The sequence below is a fragment of the Rhinatrema bivittatum genome, chromosome 6, assembly GCF_901001135.1.
Source record: "Rhinatrema bivittatum chromosome 6, aRhiBiv1.1, whole genome shotgun sequence".
NCBI lineage: Eukaryota > Metazoa > Chordata > Amphibia > Gymnophiona > Rhinatrematidae > Rhinatrema > Rhinatrema bivittatum.
The window spans coordinates 28,964,204-28,978,686 of NC_042620.1; the positions used below are offsets into that span (position 1 = coordinate 28,964,204).

The 14,483-nt window shown below is 42.4% G+C and overlaps 1 protein-coding gene across 3 annotated transcripts in view; it reads right to left on the bottom strand.

The window, feature by feature from the left end:
* Positions 1–7,304: 7,304 nt before the first annotated feature.
* TFCP2L1 (transcription factor CP2 like 1) overlaps positions 7,305–14,483 on the bottom strand; it is a 101,552-nt gene continuing 94,373 nt past the window's right edge. For all 3 annotated transcript variants that reach the window (XM_029605179.1, XM_029605180.1, XM_029605178.1), the window contains 2 exons: positions 13,517–13,568; positions 7,305–12,130 (listed from right to left, as the gene is read on the bottom strand). In XM_029605179.1, coding sequence (XP_029461039.1) covers positions 13,546–13,568 — 23 coding nt within the window. In that variant the 3' untranslated portion in view covers positions 7,305–12,130; positions 13,517–13,545. The remainder of the gene's footprint in view (positions 12,131–13,516; positions 13,569–14,483) is intronic.

Below are 14,483 nucleotides of genomic sequence, written 5' to 3' on the forward strand. Positions count from 1 at the left end.
AAAATTGATAAACTAAATATTAGCAAATTATGAAGCCAGATGGAATTCATGCCCGATTTCTGAAAGAACTCAAATAGGAAATTGTAGAGCTATTACTGGTAATCTGTAATCTAGCATTAAAATCTGTCAGTGTACCTCAGTTCTGAAAAGTAGCCAATGTAACACCAGTTTAAAAAAAAAAAGGCTCCAACTATGGTTCAGGAAACTGCAGATTAGCAAATCTGATGTCAGTTCTATTGTTAAAAACAGAATGACTGGGTTTATGGATAACCATGGCTGAATGGGGAAGAGCCAGCATAGACTGACTCAAAGAAAGCCATGCATTATTAATCTGTTAGAATTTTTTGAGAATGTAAATAAGCATGAGATAAGGGCAAGCTTGTTGATTTCTCAGAAGGTATTTGATAAAGTTCCTCATGAGAGATTTCTCAGGAAATTAAAAAAAGTCAAGGAATAGGAGATAATGTTGGTAACTAGTTAAAGAATAGAGACAAAAAGTAGGGTTAAATAGTCAGTTTTCCCAATGAAGAGATAAAATAGAGCATCTCAGGGCTCTATTTGGTAGTATTTGGCCAGTGTTTGGTAATTTTGTACCATTGTGGATAAAAAAAAAATCTGGCATATATGCACGAGTTACACCAGTTTTCAAAGTGGATTTACGAGCATGAGTCTGTTTTGAAAGTTAGCTCACCAAATCTATTTGCCCCTGCTAAATCATCCACACAAACTTTTCATAAAAAATGTGTGCGCATACTTTTTAAAATCAAAAAAGGTTTGCAGGTAAGTCCAACCCTGCCCCACATCTGCCTCCACTCAGCCCAGGTAAGTTTAGGCACAAACACAACACATGTGCACGAGGTTGCCCCACATATCAGGCAGGCAAATTTGGAATAGGCTATTCCTGCAGATAAAACCCTATTTTACCTACTAAAGTCCCTTTAAATACCATCTTCCCTCTCACTGAATGATCTGGAAAAGGGGGCCCTGAGCAAGTGTCAAAATTACAGATGATGCAAAATTCAGTCAACGTAGCTAAAACTCGAGCAGACTGTGAAAAGTTACAGGAGGAGCTTATGAGACTGGGAACTGGGCATCTAAATAGCAGATGAAATGTAATGCAGAGTGATGCATTTCTTCCTAGGGAAAAGGATCCCAACTTTATGTACACAATGCTGGGTTTCACATTAGGAGTTTTCACTCAGAAATAGAACCTTGGAGTCACTGTGGAGAATACATTGGAATCATATGCATCCATAATGCTCTGATGGCCAAGAAGCATATAGAAGATTAACAAATTATTTGGAAAGGAATAGAGAATAAAATGTGAGAATATCATAATTCCTTTGTATAAATCCATGGTATCAACACACCTCGAGTATTGTCTGCTATGGATGTGCATTTGTTTAAAACGAATGTGCAAAACATGACAAATAAGCCTGATTTGTGTCATTCTGGGACTCAGAAATGAATTAGGGGGCCCCGAATGAAACAAACCTTATTTGGTGCATTGCTTTAAATGACTGCATCAGGCCTAGGTCTAGGCCCAAGGCCGGGGCCTCACATAGGACATAGGCAGAGAGCCATGCCTATGCTGGAGCACGATGCCTGCATCTCGGCCTTGGCCTAGCCTCCCTCCCCTGAATAAAACTACCTGATCTGTGAGGTATCCACAGAAGCAGCCAGGTCAGGTCCAGACACTTTGGCCCCTGCCTGGGCCTGCCACAGAAGCTGAGTCCTGACACCTGGGCTGAGACCTAATGCTGAGGTAAGGCCCAGAGAACAGGTCCTGATGCCAGTGCTTTGACCCGGACCCAGGCCTGATGATGGGGCCTGGCCCAGAGACTGGGTCCTGATGCCTGGGCCTAGATTCAAGCCCAGGCCAGAAGATGGGGCCTTGGTCTGATACCGGGGCCTAACCCAGAGGCCGGGTGCCTATACCTGGACCCTGGCCCAGAACAGGGCCCAGGCTCAGGCCAGATGCAGCAGTGGCTCAGCCCTGACGTCAGGTTCTGAAACTGGACCAAACACCAGGGTCGCAACCCCTGAGCCTCGGCCTAGGGTCAGGACAGGAGTCCAGGCCTCAAAGCAGCTCTTACAGCCAACGTCCTCTTCTTTTACTTCTTTAAAATGATGCTGTCTGCTGTGGTTGCGCCAGAGTTAACTCTGGCACATTCACCCCAGTGGACAGCACCATTTTGATGCATGGCTTGTTCCTGGGCTCCACCCTAGACCTCTGAGTCGGCCTTAAGTAGGCAGAGGCCGAGGCCTCCTCCTACGCAAGGGCAAGGCTTCGGCCTAGGACTCGCTCACGGATCCCCACCAGACCGGGTAAGCAGGGGCTAAGGCCCAGGATTTTTCTGAGTGGGTGGAAGGCCCCGTTTTTTGTTTTTTTTTGGGGGGGGGGGGATAAATGATGCATTTTCTTCACACAAATGAAATGAATCAAACCTTCCATGAACTGAAATTTGGGGGGGGGGGGGGGGGGGGGGGGGGGAGAGGGAAGAGCCTCCCAAAAATGAACCCAAACACAAAATCAAAATTTTTCCCCCTGAACACCCCTATTGCTACAGGTCTGGTCACCCCCTCTTCAAAAAATATAGCAGAACTGGAAAAAGTACACTACAGCGAAAGGCAAGAAAAATGAAAAGGCTGAACAGATTAGGACTCTTCAGCTTGGAAGATATCTGAAAAGGGAAACGATAGAGATTTATAAAATCACACATTATTTACCCTTCCAATCAGTACCTGAACCAATGATCACTCCATGAAATTAATTGGTAGCAAATTTAAGAAACAGGTTTGTTTTTTTTTCAGTCAATGCACAATTAACCTTGGAATTAGTTACGAGAGGATGTGATCAAGGCAAGTAGCATAGCCGGGCTTTCAAATGTTTTGGACGAATTTCCTGGAAGGTAGGTCTGTAAAGAATTATTAATCAGGTAGATCTGAGGGTTTTGCCATCTTTCTGAGAGTGAGCAGCATGGAACAGATCTCCCCCATTGCGAGCTGACGGGTACTTCCCAAGTGACCAAGATTAGCTGCTGTTGGAGTCAGGATACTAGGCTCGATGGATAAATGGTCTGACCCAGCATGGCATTTCTTATGTTATTATCATATCAGCTGCTCCCACTGCCAAACCAAGACAGGTTTAGGCACCATCTCAGCAGCACCATGTTAATATTGCTGATCAAGAAAACATTGTGCTCCATTGAGCAAGCATTCTTTCTTGGCCAAGTACGAAATATGCCCTATTTTTGGACACGAACGCTCTTCTGTTATAATGGCAAGGCATGCCGCTCTCATGCAGACTTTAGTTCTTTACTATATGCAAGAAGGGTTGGGCTGCTTTGCAAGTTTATTCTCATTCTTTTCTCTTTCCTAAAACCAATATAGGCACTGGATTGTGGGGGGGGGGGGGGGGGGGGGGGGGGGGGGGGGGAGGGAGCCGATCAACCACCTCCAGGCTGTACTTTTCTTCGCAGCTTTGTGATAGACAATACTCCCGCTAGAAGTCACAAATGGCCAACAATGTCCATTTCACTGACCCAACAGACAGTAGATTCTATGCTTTGGAAGGTGTTTTTTTTTTTTTTAATTTAAGAGCAAGCAGTGCAACATACACAGAAAAAGTATATCGTTACAATTGCACGGAAAGCAAAATAATAGTATATAAACATCATCAATGGATTCCTTCCCAAGTCTTACGTGCACAAAGTAAAAAAAAAATAAAATAAAATACATGACATAAAAATGTTAGGATGATTCAATCATAGTGGTCATGTCGGTCTGTGTAGCATTGCTACTTATCAGCCATATTCCAATAGTCCCAACAGCATTTCCATATCTCGTCATAGATCCCATCTTTGTTCTTTGGTTTATATGTCAATTTCTCTATTAGTGCAATATCATTAATCTGCTTATTCCATATTGCCATAATAGGGGCTGGTTTCCATAATAATGCTATTGTGAACCTCCCAGCACGATTTAACTGGTCAGCAGCATCCTGTTTCTCCAGAACCCCAGAAGACCCAATTCTGGTGTAAAATCAACCCTCATTCACAGAATGTTAAACACCACCCCATTCAGATTTCTCCCAAATGTCACAACTAGGGGGCATGGCAGCCACATATGGTAGAAAGAACCCTCCACACTGTAGCAGATTTTGAGGCGTGTTTTACATAGCATGGAATTTGCTTTACTACCCCATATGCAATGCGCTTTGAGAGTCTTCCTCAATATTTCTCTGCTAGATGCGCAAAGCACTGTATGATGAATTCTCATAGAGAGTTCAGTGAATCAGTGCTTGAAGTATACACATAGCATTAACCACAAGGAACCAGCCCATTTTCCTATTGCATTAAATCCATTTATGCATCATTAGAAGTAAAATTTTATTTTATCAATAGCGGAAAAAAAAATAGTTGTGCACAACATTGCGCTTTTGGGACTATGGCCGCCTGCTTTCACTGCTGACCTTTTCCCACTCTTCACCCCCCACAAACTCACCTTGTCCAAGGATGGCTACTTAACAGGTCTGTTAATGAACGGGGCACCTTAATAAATTACCTTAGAGACAAAGATGACAACTTCCATTTGTATATAGCTCAGGAAGCACAATGCTATTTCTCAGATTTTATTCAAGCAAAATTATTACTTGAGGGGTTGGTTCATTGGCGAAGGTTTGGGCCTCCACCCGTTGAATAGTGGCCATGTAATAGGCTCTCTCAAAGGTCTACTGCCATGAAAGGCGATATTCGGCCACTAGTCGGCAAGTAGTTTGCAAGGGCCAAATAAGGATACATGGAGCAAGACAGCAGGGCTTGGCTCTCCGTTCCCTTATCAGAGTCCTCTCTGCTTCCGTTTTCGCAGACAAAAGTGTTGTCCAGCCACCTCGAAAGACAGTTTTTGGTCACCTGCCAGAGGCCCTCTACCACAAATAGATTTATTCCAGCTTGCATCCAGCCTCCTTTGTGTCCAGCTACTTTCTGTTAGCACCGAGTGAGAGGAAATGTGCATCTCTTGTTTCGGTTTCTTTTCCTCCCATATAAAAATCGTTGCAGTCAGACCACACTCCATCCTCTGTCCTTTCTTTTCCCCGATTTGACTGGAAGGGAACTGAAGGAAAAAGTTGAAGGTTCTAGATCGAGACTCTCTCACCACTTTTAGAGACCATCCCGAGAGGACCAGCTAGAGCAAATCTTTCCAAACCTGTCCTGGGGAGCCCACAGCCAGCCCCCTTTTCTGGAGAGCCAGAATTAATATGCACGAGAGAAAGTTTGCATGTCATAGCCATTCAGTATATGCAGAATTTCTCTCATGTATGCTCACTGTGGCTCTCCAGGAAATGTGACCGGCTGTGGGGTCCCCAGGACAGGTTTGGGAAGCCTTGAGCTAGAGGAAGGGGGGGTCACATCCCACACTCATTTCTCAGAAATAAAAATGGTCTAAAAGAAGCACAAAGAGGTCACTTGGTCTACCTAGGCCGGACATCTCACTGGCCCTTCTCCTGCACAATACAGGGATTCTCTGGGTGGGGGCACGCATAGGCTCCAGCTACAGGCTTGAATCATCAGGAGAGGATGAACGACTGATGCTAGTCATGTCTCCACAATCTTCTGGAAGAATGAGGTAGCCAAATAACAGAGTGGTCCTCACTTTCACCTCAACTGACAGGCTGGGAGAGTTGGCCTACAGAAGGGAGGCCAGGCATCTGAGAGATAAGAGCTCTGGTCAACTTGCGTCTAGCCCAGCAGTCTCAGCCAACTCCTCTCAGTGTGCCCTGGGATGAATCAGCCACAGCCGACTATTTCATCCCAGGGCAAAACGTAGAGGAGACGGCTGAGATTGCTGGACACTGAAAGACGAAAGAGGCACGTCTTTTCCTTCTAGTAGGCTCTGAATTTATACAATTTTAAAAAAGCCAATGTATTTAATTTTAATGGAATGTAGTTAAAAAAAAACAAAAAAAAAACCACACACACAACTCGGTACTTTCATTGTTTCTATTAAATTCAGCTCTCTTCCCATACTACTTTTCTGCATGCACTGGTTACAGGGCACATTTAATATACCAATGTTTTTTTGCTTTTGGGAACACGAAAGCACCAATTACAAGCGTGATAAGAGTACATTGCCAGGTTACAGCGGGCTACGATCAGTTGGTGCGGTTCTATCAGGCTCGGATAGCAATATGTATTTATGCACAGGCCCGGCGATTGCTAGGATATAGTGTCCCAGACAGGGGGTGTGACACTTAAAATGCTGCTGCCGATGGCCCTGGAGGTCCTTCTCCACTCCATGCCCCAAGCAGCTTGTCCTCTTGCTACAGCACTTCATCTGCAGCCAAGCAGTTTGCATGGCATAGGACTATTGACTTTACAGAAGGCCCACGTGGTTCAGATAGCTGCTGTGTACACCCCAGAGCGCTGGAGGAAGGGGCACCGGCAGGGGGGAGTGCTGCATTTCTCTCAGCACGCCCCACGCCAGTTTGGCATCTGGGGTGCCCGCTGTCCGCAGCCGTCTTATGTACAACCACTTCCATACAGCAGGAATGCTTGGTGGGCTTCACTGTAGTAGCCAGTCTACCTTTTTTAGCAGGTTCTGATACCTTTTTTTTATTTTTTAGGGACTCTAAAAGGGCAATTTAACTTTTCCCCCAGATCTTGTGTGTTATGGCTGTGTTCACTTACAGGGCCACATGAATAAAAATCTTATCACACACATATTTAAAGTGGATATCCTAAAATGCCAGTATGATACATATATTCTTTGGCGAGAGAGAGACCAGGCATGTCATGTTTTATCACAGTAGTCTGCCTGTATATCCCAGGCCTCAGACGCCGAGAGTTTCACGCTGGAATAAAGTCAAACACCCTGGTTTGCTTTGTTGTAACACACACTGTGGGTACTTCATGTAGAAAGCTGTGAAACAAGCGTAAAGATGGACAGAATGAATGCAATCTTTCTAAGCTTCCCAAAGTTTGCACATTACAGCCCCTGGCACACCTAGGAAGCCTGGCACTGCTGAGACTGCCAGTTCTGCAGGCATGGTCCTTAAAGATCCCTGGGAGAAAGAGTAAGTTAGCTTTGCATCTGATTGCTGGCTTGGGAGTCTCACTACTATTGTAGTTGACTAATCATTCTGTTATTAGCTAGACAAATCTTGCAAAAGTACTATTACCCTTCCTGATGTAACCTTACTGTGGTTAGTGATCTATAAGAATAGGGCTTAGAGCTAAGAAAGAAAAACGTGCAGGCTGAAAAGACAGGGACAGATTGGAGAATCAAGCAAAAACAAAACAAAGTTGAAAAAAATGCAGGTTTTATTAAAAACAAGAATTTGCATTTTATTACATATTCCAGTTACAGAATGTTTTTCCTGTACACTAGCCAGTGCAAAATATGCTTTTCATTGCATGTACAAAAAAAGTGGCAGTAATGACTCCTAACTGGTATATTTCAGTCTCTGTTCTACCCACCTCTAATTTGATCTTCATTAACCAAATGGATTCACTGGTACAGTAAGTTTAAAGCATCTAATGGAACCATGGAATAGGGGCAGGCCCACAACCTGTAGAAAATATGCACCTTATACTATGAGAGAAAATATACTAAAAAACATAAGAGCACAAAATAATCCAATCTTATTAGAAAAGAAAAACACAAAAAAAAACCACAGAAATTTAACATTTTGGAGAAGTATTGCAGGGAATAGCAAATGCAAGATAAAAATAATTTGGATACAATTATAACAAGCAAAAAAAAAAGAAGATTATAGCTTACAAAATGGTCTTGCCTACACATAATCCCAACTGTGCTGTGGAGTGGAGAAAAGCCACACGCGCATTTGCAGAAGCAAAGTGCAAAGAAGTATCAGAAGTATCAGCAAAAGCTATGTTCGAAGAGCACGATCTCTCCCCATCCTAGCAGAAGTGGGTGTAAGACCTGAACCCACTGCTCGGAACAGCTGTGGGTTCATTTTCCTGCTGAGGTTGTCATTTTGGGTTGTTCAGCTCTCCAAAAAGAAGCTTAACACACATTTAACACTTTTACAAAAATGCTACGAGCTGACCCTGCAGCATTAGCAGGAGATAAAAAAAAGTGTTCTCCTTAAAGCATCAGGCAACTAGGATTCTCCAAAGACATCCCAGCTCCACCATTTCTCTGCCACACTGCCTTCACTTTGGTTCTATCACAAGGACTCCCTTTCTTCCCTCTCTATCCTCCCCATTATATTTTATACTCTCTCTCACTTTTCTGGAATAAAAATGTTAGCAAGTCTTAAATAAACCTTCCCCCCCCCCCCCCCGAGTCCCTGCTTCAGTTGTCTGTGCTTTATTCACACGGTGTTTTAATAAACCTTTGAGCACATCAGCATGAGGCCTGCAAGGAGCGGCCCGGATGAAAGCTGGCACAGCAGGATCCACTTTTACCTGGATCCAGCAAAGAGATGGGTGCAAGCTTCCTACCAGGAGCTTTCAAAACATTTACCATCTAACCCTGGAATGAAATAAATCCTCCTGAAAAAGAGATGGGTACATTCAAAGGCCAAATGAATTCTAATAAAAAATGGTTTTCCTGAGTACTAACGCTCTAAAGTGGAATCTGTTCTCTTCTAGGAATCACAAAGGTAGTTCTGGTTGGACTGTTTAGTACCTTATTACAAAAAACGAACATAAAATCCCACATTAACTGCCGCACACTCCCCATCACGTGAATATACAGTACACACAGTGCTGTACTAAAGAGAGACTCTAAAAGCAGCTAGGAAATCTCTGCACATTTCTATCCATATGTTATCTTGACACACAGCCAACAAACTTTCTAGAAATGTTTTATTACTTTAAACCTGGTCATAAAAAAAAAAAAAAAAGGAGAAAAGGTGTTTTGGCTACTATGAATCCCAAAAATCTGTAGAATGCAATAAGAGTAAAACTAGATGTTTAAACTTTATAGGAAAGTACATAGCCTGAGAAAGGGACCTTGGTGGTCCTAAAGCTTGCACCTTTATACATTCATTAGCCTTGTTTAAAAAAAAAACCTCTACACAACTACTCTATTGGTTTCCGTTCATTCTATTTTTGGTGGGTTGTCATGCTACTCCATTCCACGTTAAGAGAAACACGGGGAGAATACATTCCTCCCCCCTCCGCAAGGGCTAGTGAAGGCATCCTACACATTATTACTCCCGTCTTCATTCTTACTGCGAATATAGACAAGTGTCCTGTCTGTACAAAAAGCCTCATCTACTTAACCATCCATGTGGCTGCGGTAATTTTGTTTGAGTTGCCACATTTGTCCTACTGTTTTACACAATATTTATACAGAAACAGAAATCAATCAACCAGCAAACATTTAAAAAAAAACAAAACAAAAAACCATGAGCAAAACTTAGCATGAAAAAAAAAAAAAAAAAAAAAAGGAGACAGACATACAAGTGAATTTCTATACATGGTTCAGCTGGCCCTGAAGTCCATGCGTCCGTATGTCTTTGCAACAACAACCCCACCCACACACCATGCCTTCCAGAGATTTAAAATAAAAAAAAGTTTCAAAACAAAAGCCCAAGAGGCAGGCTGCCAGCACTAGAAAGAAGAAAACCCTCGAGACAAAACCTTTAAAGCAGAGATGGTGCACTCCTGTCCTTGACAGCTAGAAAAAAAAAAGATCTTCACAATGAATGTTGGTGAGATCTATTTGCAGACATTTATGTATTTTAGATTTTTATATTCTGCTTTTCTGGCATTTCAAAGTGGATTACATTCAGGTACTGTAGGGATTTCCCTATCCCCTGATGGCTTTCAATCACACAGGGTCATTCTTTAAACTGCCATGTTCACGTGATATCATGGTTTTTAACATTATCACAGCAGTACCACAGGAAACATCTTTTCCCAAGGTGCTATGGCTGCATTTTAAAATGCAATGATGAAAGTGATCCCAAATTTCTAATGCACTCCTGGTGAAACAGAAGAGGAGGGAAAGCCAGGAAATTCATCCAGAATAAGATCCTGACTGCCAAAAACCCAGGTTCGGGAGGGGGGGGGGGGGGGGGGGGGGGGGGGAGGAGGAGAGGAAACCGCAAAAAATTTGATTTTTTTTTTAATTTATCTTGCAGCAAAATACAGAGCTGTCAAACATGTAAAGAGCAGCATCTTTTGAACAGTGTATTATCTAGGGTGACCATATAGCTGCATGGGAAAGGAGCCAGGCTCAGCCAGTGCTGGGGGTTTTGTGTTTGTGATCCAGAAATTTCCTTTGGCTCAAATCTTGATAGGACCCAGGAATTTATTTATTTATTTATTTTAAATGGAGAGTCCTGGGATTTTCCTCTCATTTCACATTTCCTTCCAATTTTGGTCCCGTCCTTGCAGCAACAGCCATGCCCCCAGGGTTCCCCCTTCTAGACCCCCTGGCAACCAGGGGCCCTAAATCCTGCCAGTAGGCGTCACCAATGCACAATGACCGACTCGAATCTACTCCCTGGGTGGGCTGGGGCAGAAAAGTCCAATATTGCGCATTGGCAGCACCCAATGACTGGACAGGGAGGTGGGATTCTACCCCAAGGCGGTAACACAGCCTGACCCCCCTGCCAGCCCTGGTTTTATTCATGTTGGGCTTTTAAGCTCCAGTTTCCTGAGAATGCTACAAAATATTAGTCCACATGGGCAACATGAGTTGTTCCAGGACTGACTCGGCCTGTCCCTTTTGGCCAGGAACTACATGGTCACCCTACCTTTTTCCGGAACTTACGATGCAGACACACATTAAAAAAAAACCAACAAACACTGCAGGCAAACAAAAACAAGAGACATCAAACCACCATCGCCAAGTGACAAAATAATTCCATGGGAGATCTGCTTCCTGCTATGCAGAACAAAGAACAGCAAACTTCCTAGTGCGACATTAGTTGAGTATTTCGGGGGGGGGGGGGGGGGGGGATAATTAAACTTAAAAAAAAAATCTTCAGCACAGTACCATGTTACAAAAAAAAAAATATTCTCTCCCCAATTGTTACTCAAAATCATCATTTGTCAATGGGTTAACGGACTGATTGTCAAACGTATAAAAATATTTTCTTAAGAATTAAAGTCATTCTGTTGTCAAATGTATAAGGTATTGTCTCAAAACACTATTTTATTTTAGATACTAAACTAAGCATCGATTGCGCAATACACATTGTATCTTCTGCTGATGTATCTTCAAATGGTCCTTCAAAGTCCACTATGCCATTTTGTTTAGGGTCCTTCAGAAAAAAAAAAAAAAAAAACCGGGCAAGAGTTTTATCAGCGCTCTCAAAAAGAACTACTGAAAAAAAATAAAAAAAATAAAAAACATGCATGCAACTCCTAGGAGGGTCATTTCAACATTAAAAGGAAAAAAACCACAAAAAAAAAAACTTTATACATAAAAAAGTTTATTGCATATTTTTGTTTAAGAGACAAAGGGAAGGTGGCCCACAGAGAGGAAGGGGAAATACATAATTCAGGAAGAGGTCTGATTTTATGTCCTAAGGCACAGGAAAGAAAAAACAAAATGCCCAATTTACCTCCAGTGTTTGTAGGGGGAGGGGGAAAAAAAAAAAAAGGCATAGGACTTAAACACTGCTACCCAGTTTGTATGGACAAGACCTGCAGCTGGCCAGCCTCTAAGGCACACGGAAAGCAGCGGAGCAAGTTAGGACGCCTCCTCTGAGGTGAAAAGGATGTTCGGAGCTTAAGGTACTAAAAGTGAGGAGACAGGCCAATGTCTTCCCAACTCCTGCCTTCTCTTTGCTTTTAGTCCCTGGTCCTAACAAAGTGGATGTTTCTGAGCAAAGAAAAAAAAAAAGTTCCAAAAGAACAAATAAAAAAAACCAAAAAATATTACATACATATATACACACACACAGATAGTGTTGGCCTTTAAATTTCTTAGAAAGCATATTTCTGAAGTTTGTTTTTTTTTTTTATAGCAGTTTTTGGTGGTGGTGTTCCAAAACAGCCCTTTAACGTTTGTTAATCTGAAACCCTCTTCACGTTTCCACTGTGTCTGTCCCGGCGAGTCTGAGTGGGGTGAGGGCAAGCCTGTTCGGTCCCTGGCTCTCAGAATCTTCACTTCAGGACGATATGGTAGCCATTGTTGCTTTCAGCTACAACCAAAAAACGTTTATTTTAAAATAAATCTATGAAACCTGGAAGACTTGTGAGCAACGTTTAGCACAGGCAGCCCAACACACAGCACGCACCTATGTTTCCACTCTGGGTCTGTCCCTCCAATACTGAAATTTCACATGCTGCCTACCACCAGTTTAAAGAGATACTGCCATTTTCTCGCTTGTGCATAATATCACAAGAAACTAAAATTTTGTTATCACTAACCCAGGGAGGCTACAACATTGGAAACAGTGGGGACAAAAAAAAAAGGAAGATTTTCCACCCCCCTTCAACTCCCCCCATTATGCAAAAAATGTCTTTTAAAGGGCAGCCCTTGCCCTTGTTTTGGGGGTTTTTGTATTTTTTTTATTTTTTTTTTAATAGTGCTAGGATTTGATTTTTTTTTTTTTTTGGTATTTTGCTTGTAATTAACATGTACTGTGGTCAACTGTATTTGTTTTCTCTGTGAACTGCTTTGCAGGCTACCGGGGAGAGGCAGTATGTCTGAAAATACAGGAAGCCAACCCAACCCCACTTCCGCCCAGGCTGACGCAGCTGTGATTAACAGCCACTGAAGCACTGAGGGAGTAATCAGCTGTCACAGACCAGCCTTTTGAAAAAACATCAATTTCCATCTGACTTTGTAAGTTATTACTGTGCAGCAAGGTACTGCATAACTTATAGAAAAAAAAAAAAGGATTGCAGACGCTACATTTCTTTACAACACACACACACTCTTAAAATTCTCCTATGTCCACTCTTCAGCTGTTTTCGTGATCTAGGTGCATCGCTGCCATATCCATAGTGCACTTTGCTTGGGGGGAGTGGCATGTGGCAGTAAAGCTTTGCCCCTGTTTACTTAGGTAAATTCATAACAATGGGGATGTCTAAGCAGCAAGGAATATTTATAATAGACCTAACTGCTTACTTCTCAGATATGAAAAAAAAATATATTTTTTTTTGGTCAATACTTCCTCAGACAAATCCTGCTTGTGCACGCGTGTGGTCCTCAAGCTTAGTCTGGAGGCTGCATGTTTAGCATAAAATAAGAGCTAAACATGCTAATTTTCTCTGATGCATATTCATTGTGGAAATCCTGAAAACTCATTTGACTGGGAGGTCCCCAGGACAGGGTTGGGAACCACTGAATTAGATGTTTCCTGGCAAAGGACCACACTACTGCTGCCAGCACCCCACTTCCCTCCCAAATCAGCCATTCATTCTGGCACACACACAAAACCAGAAGACATGCTAAGGACTTGCCCCAAGTTTAACCCATAAATTCAACCATGAGCGACAGTTTAATAGCATTTTTTTTTTTTTTTTTGGCAAAGCTTCAATAGGAATCGACATTTAGGAAAAAAAAAACCAACAAAACTTACCTTTTAAAGTGCTGATTAGAAAACAGGATTCATCCTGGAAATTTTGCACCATCTTGGAAGAAAAAAAAAAACATAAGTTAAAAAAACAAAAAAAGAAAAACCACTTCAAACCCAGGGAGGAAGGGTACTACAGTGGCACCCTCTGCCAGCCAACCCATGGCATCAAGAGCAAGCCTTGGAGGCACTCCTCCAGCCCTGGGGCCTCCAAGAGGCTCCTGGCCCCTACTCATAACCATGAGGAGAGGAGAACAAGCGGCAGGGACAGAGTATACTCAGAGTAAAACATAAAAGGATAATTTTCAAAGCCATTTTCATGGGTTAAAAAAGGTGCTTTAGCAGTGGAAGTGACCCAATATAAGACTACCTGCAATCAAGCAGGCTGGGAAACTTACACGTTTATGGTCTGTATGCATGCAAGTTTACCTGCACTCAGAGGTGTTACCAGGGGTGGCATTAGAGAGGAGTTGCACTGATGGGCATACTTTTGCATTTTCAAAAAAGTGCATGCACTTACAGGTGAATTTTAAAAGGAGTTACGCATGCACTGTACCATACTATATTGTGGCAATTTTCGAAAACTATTTACGTGCATAAAGTGCACATGCATGGGTAAATCCTATGCACAATTCAATGGCACATATTGCAGCAATTTTCAAAAGCCCACTTACATGGGTAAAGTGCATTTTTTACATGCATAAAACATGTAAATGGTTTTGAAATTCAGACCCTTATGGGTAATTTTCAAAAGGACTTATGCGTGTAAACGTAAACTACTATTGTAGCAATTTTCAAAACCCATTTGCTCAAGTTAAGTGCACGCACACAAGTAAATCCTATGGACAATTCAATGGCATATACTGTAGCAATTTTCAAAAGCTCACTTACTCAAATAAAGTACATATACTTGAGTAAAAGCTTTTTAAAAATCAAGTCCTTAATTTTTGCCCCTGACCAACTCTGCACACAG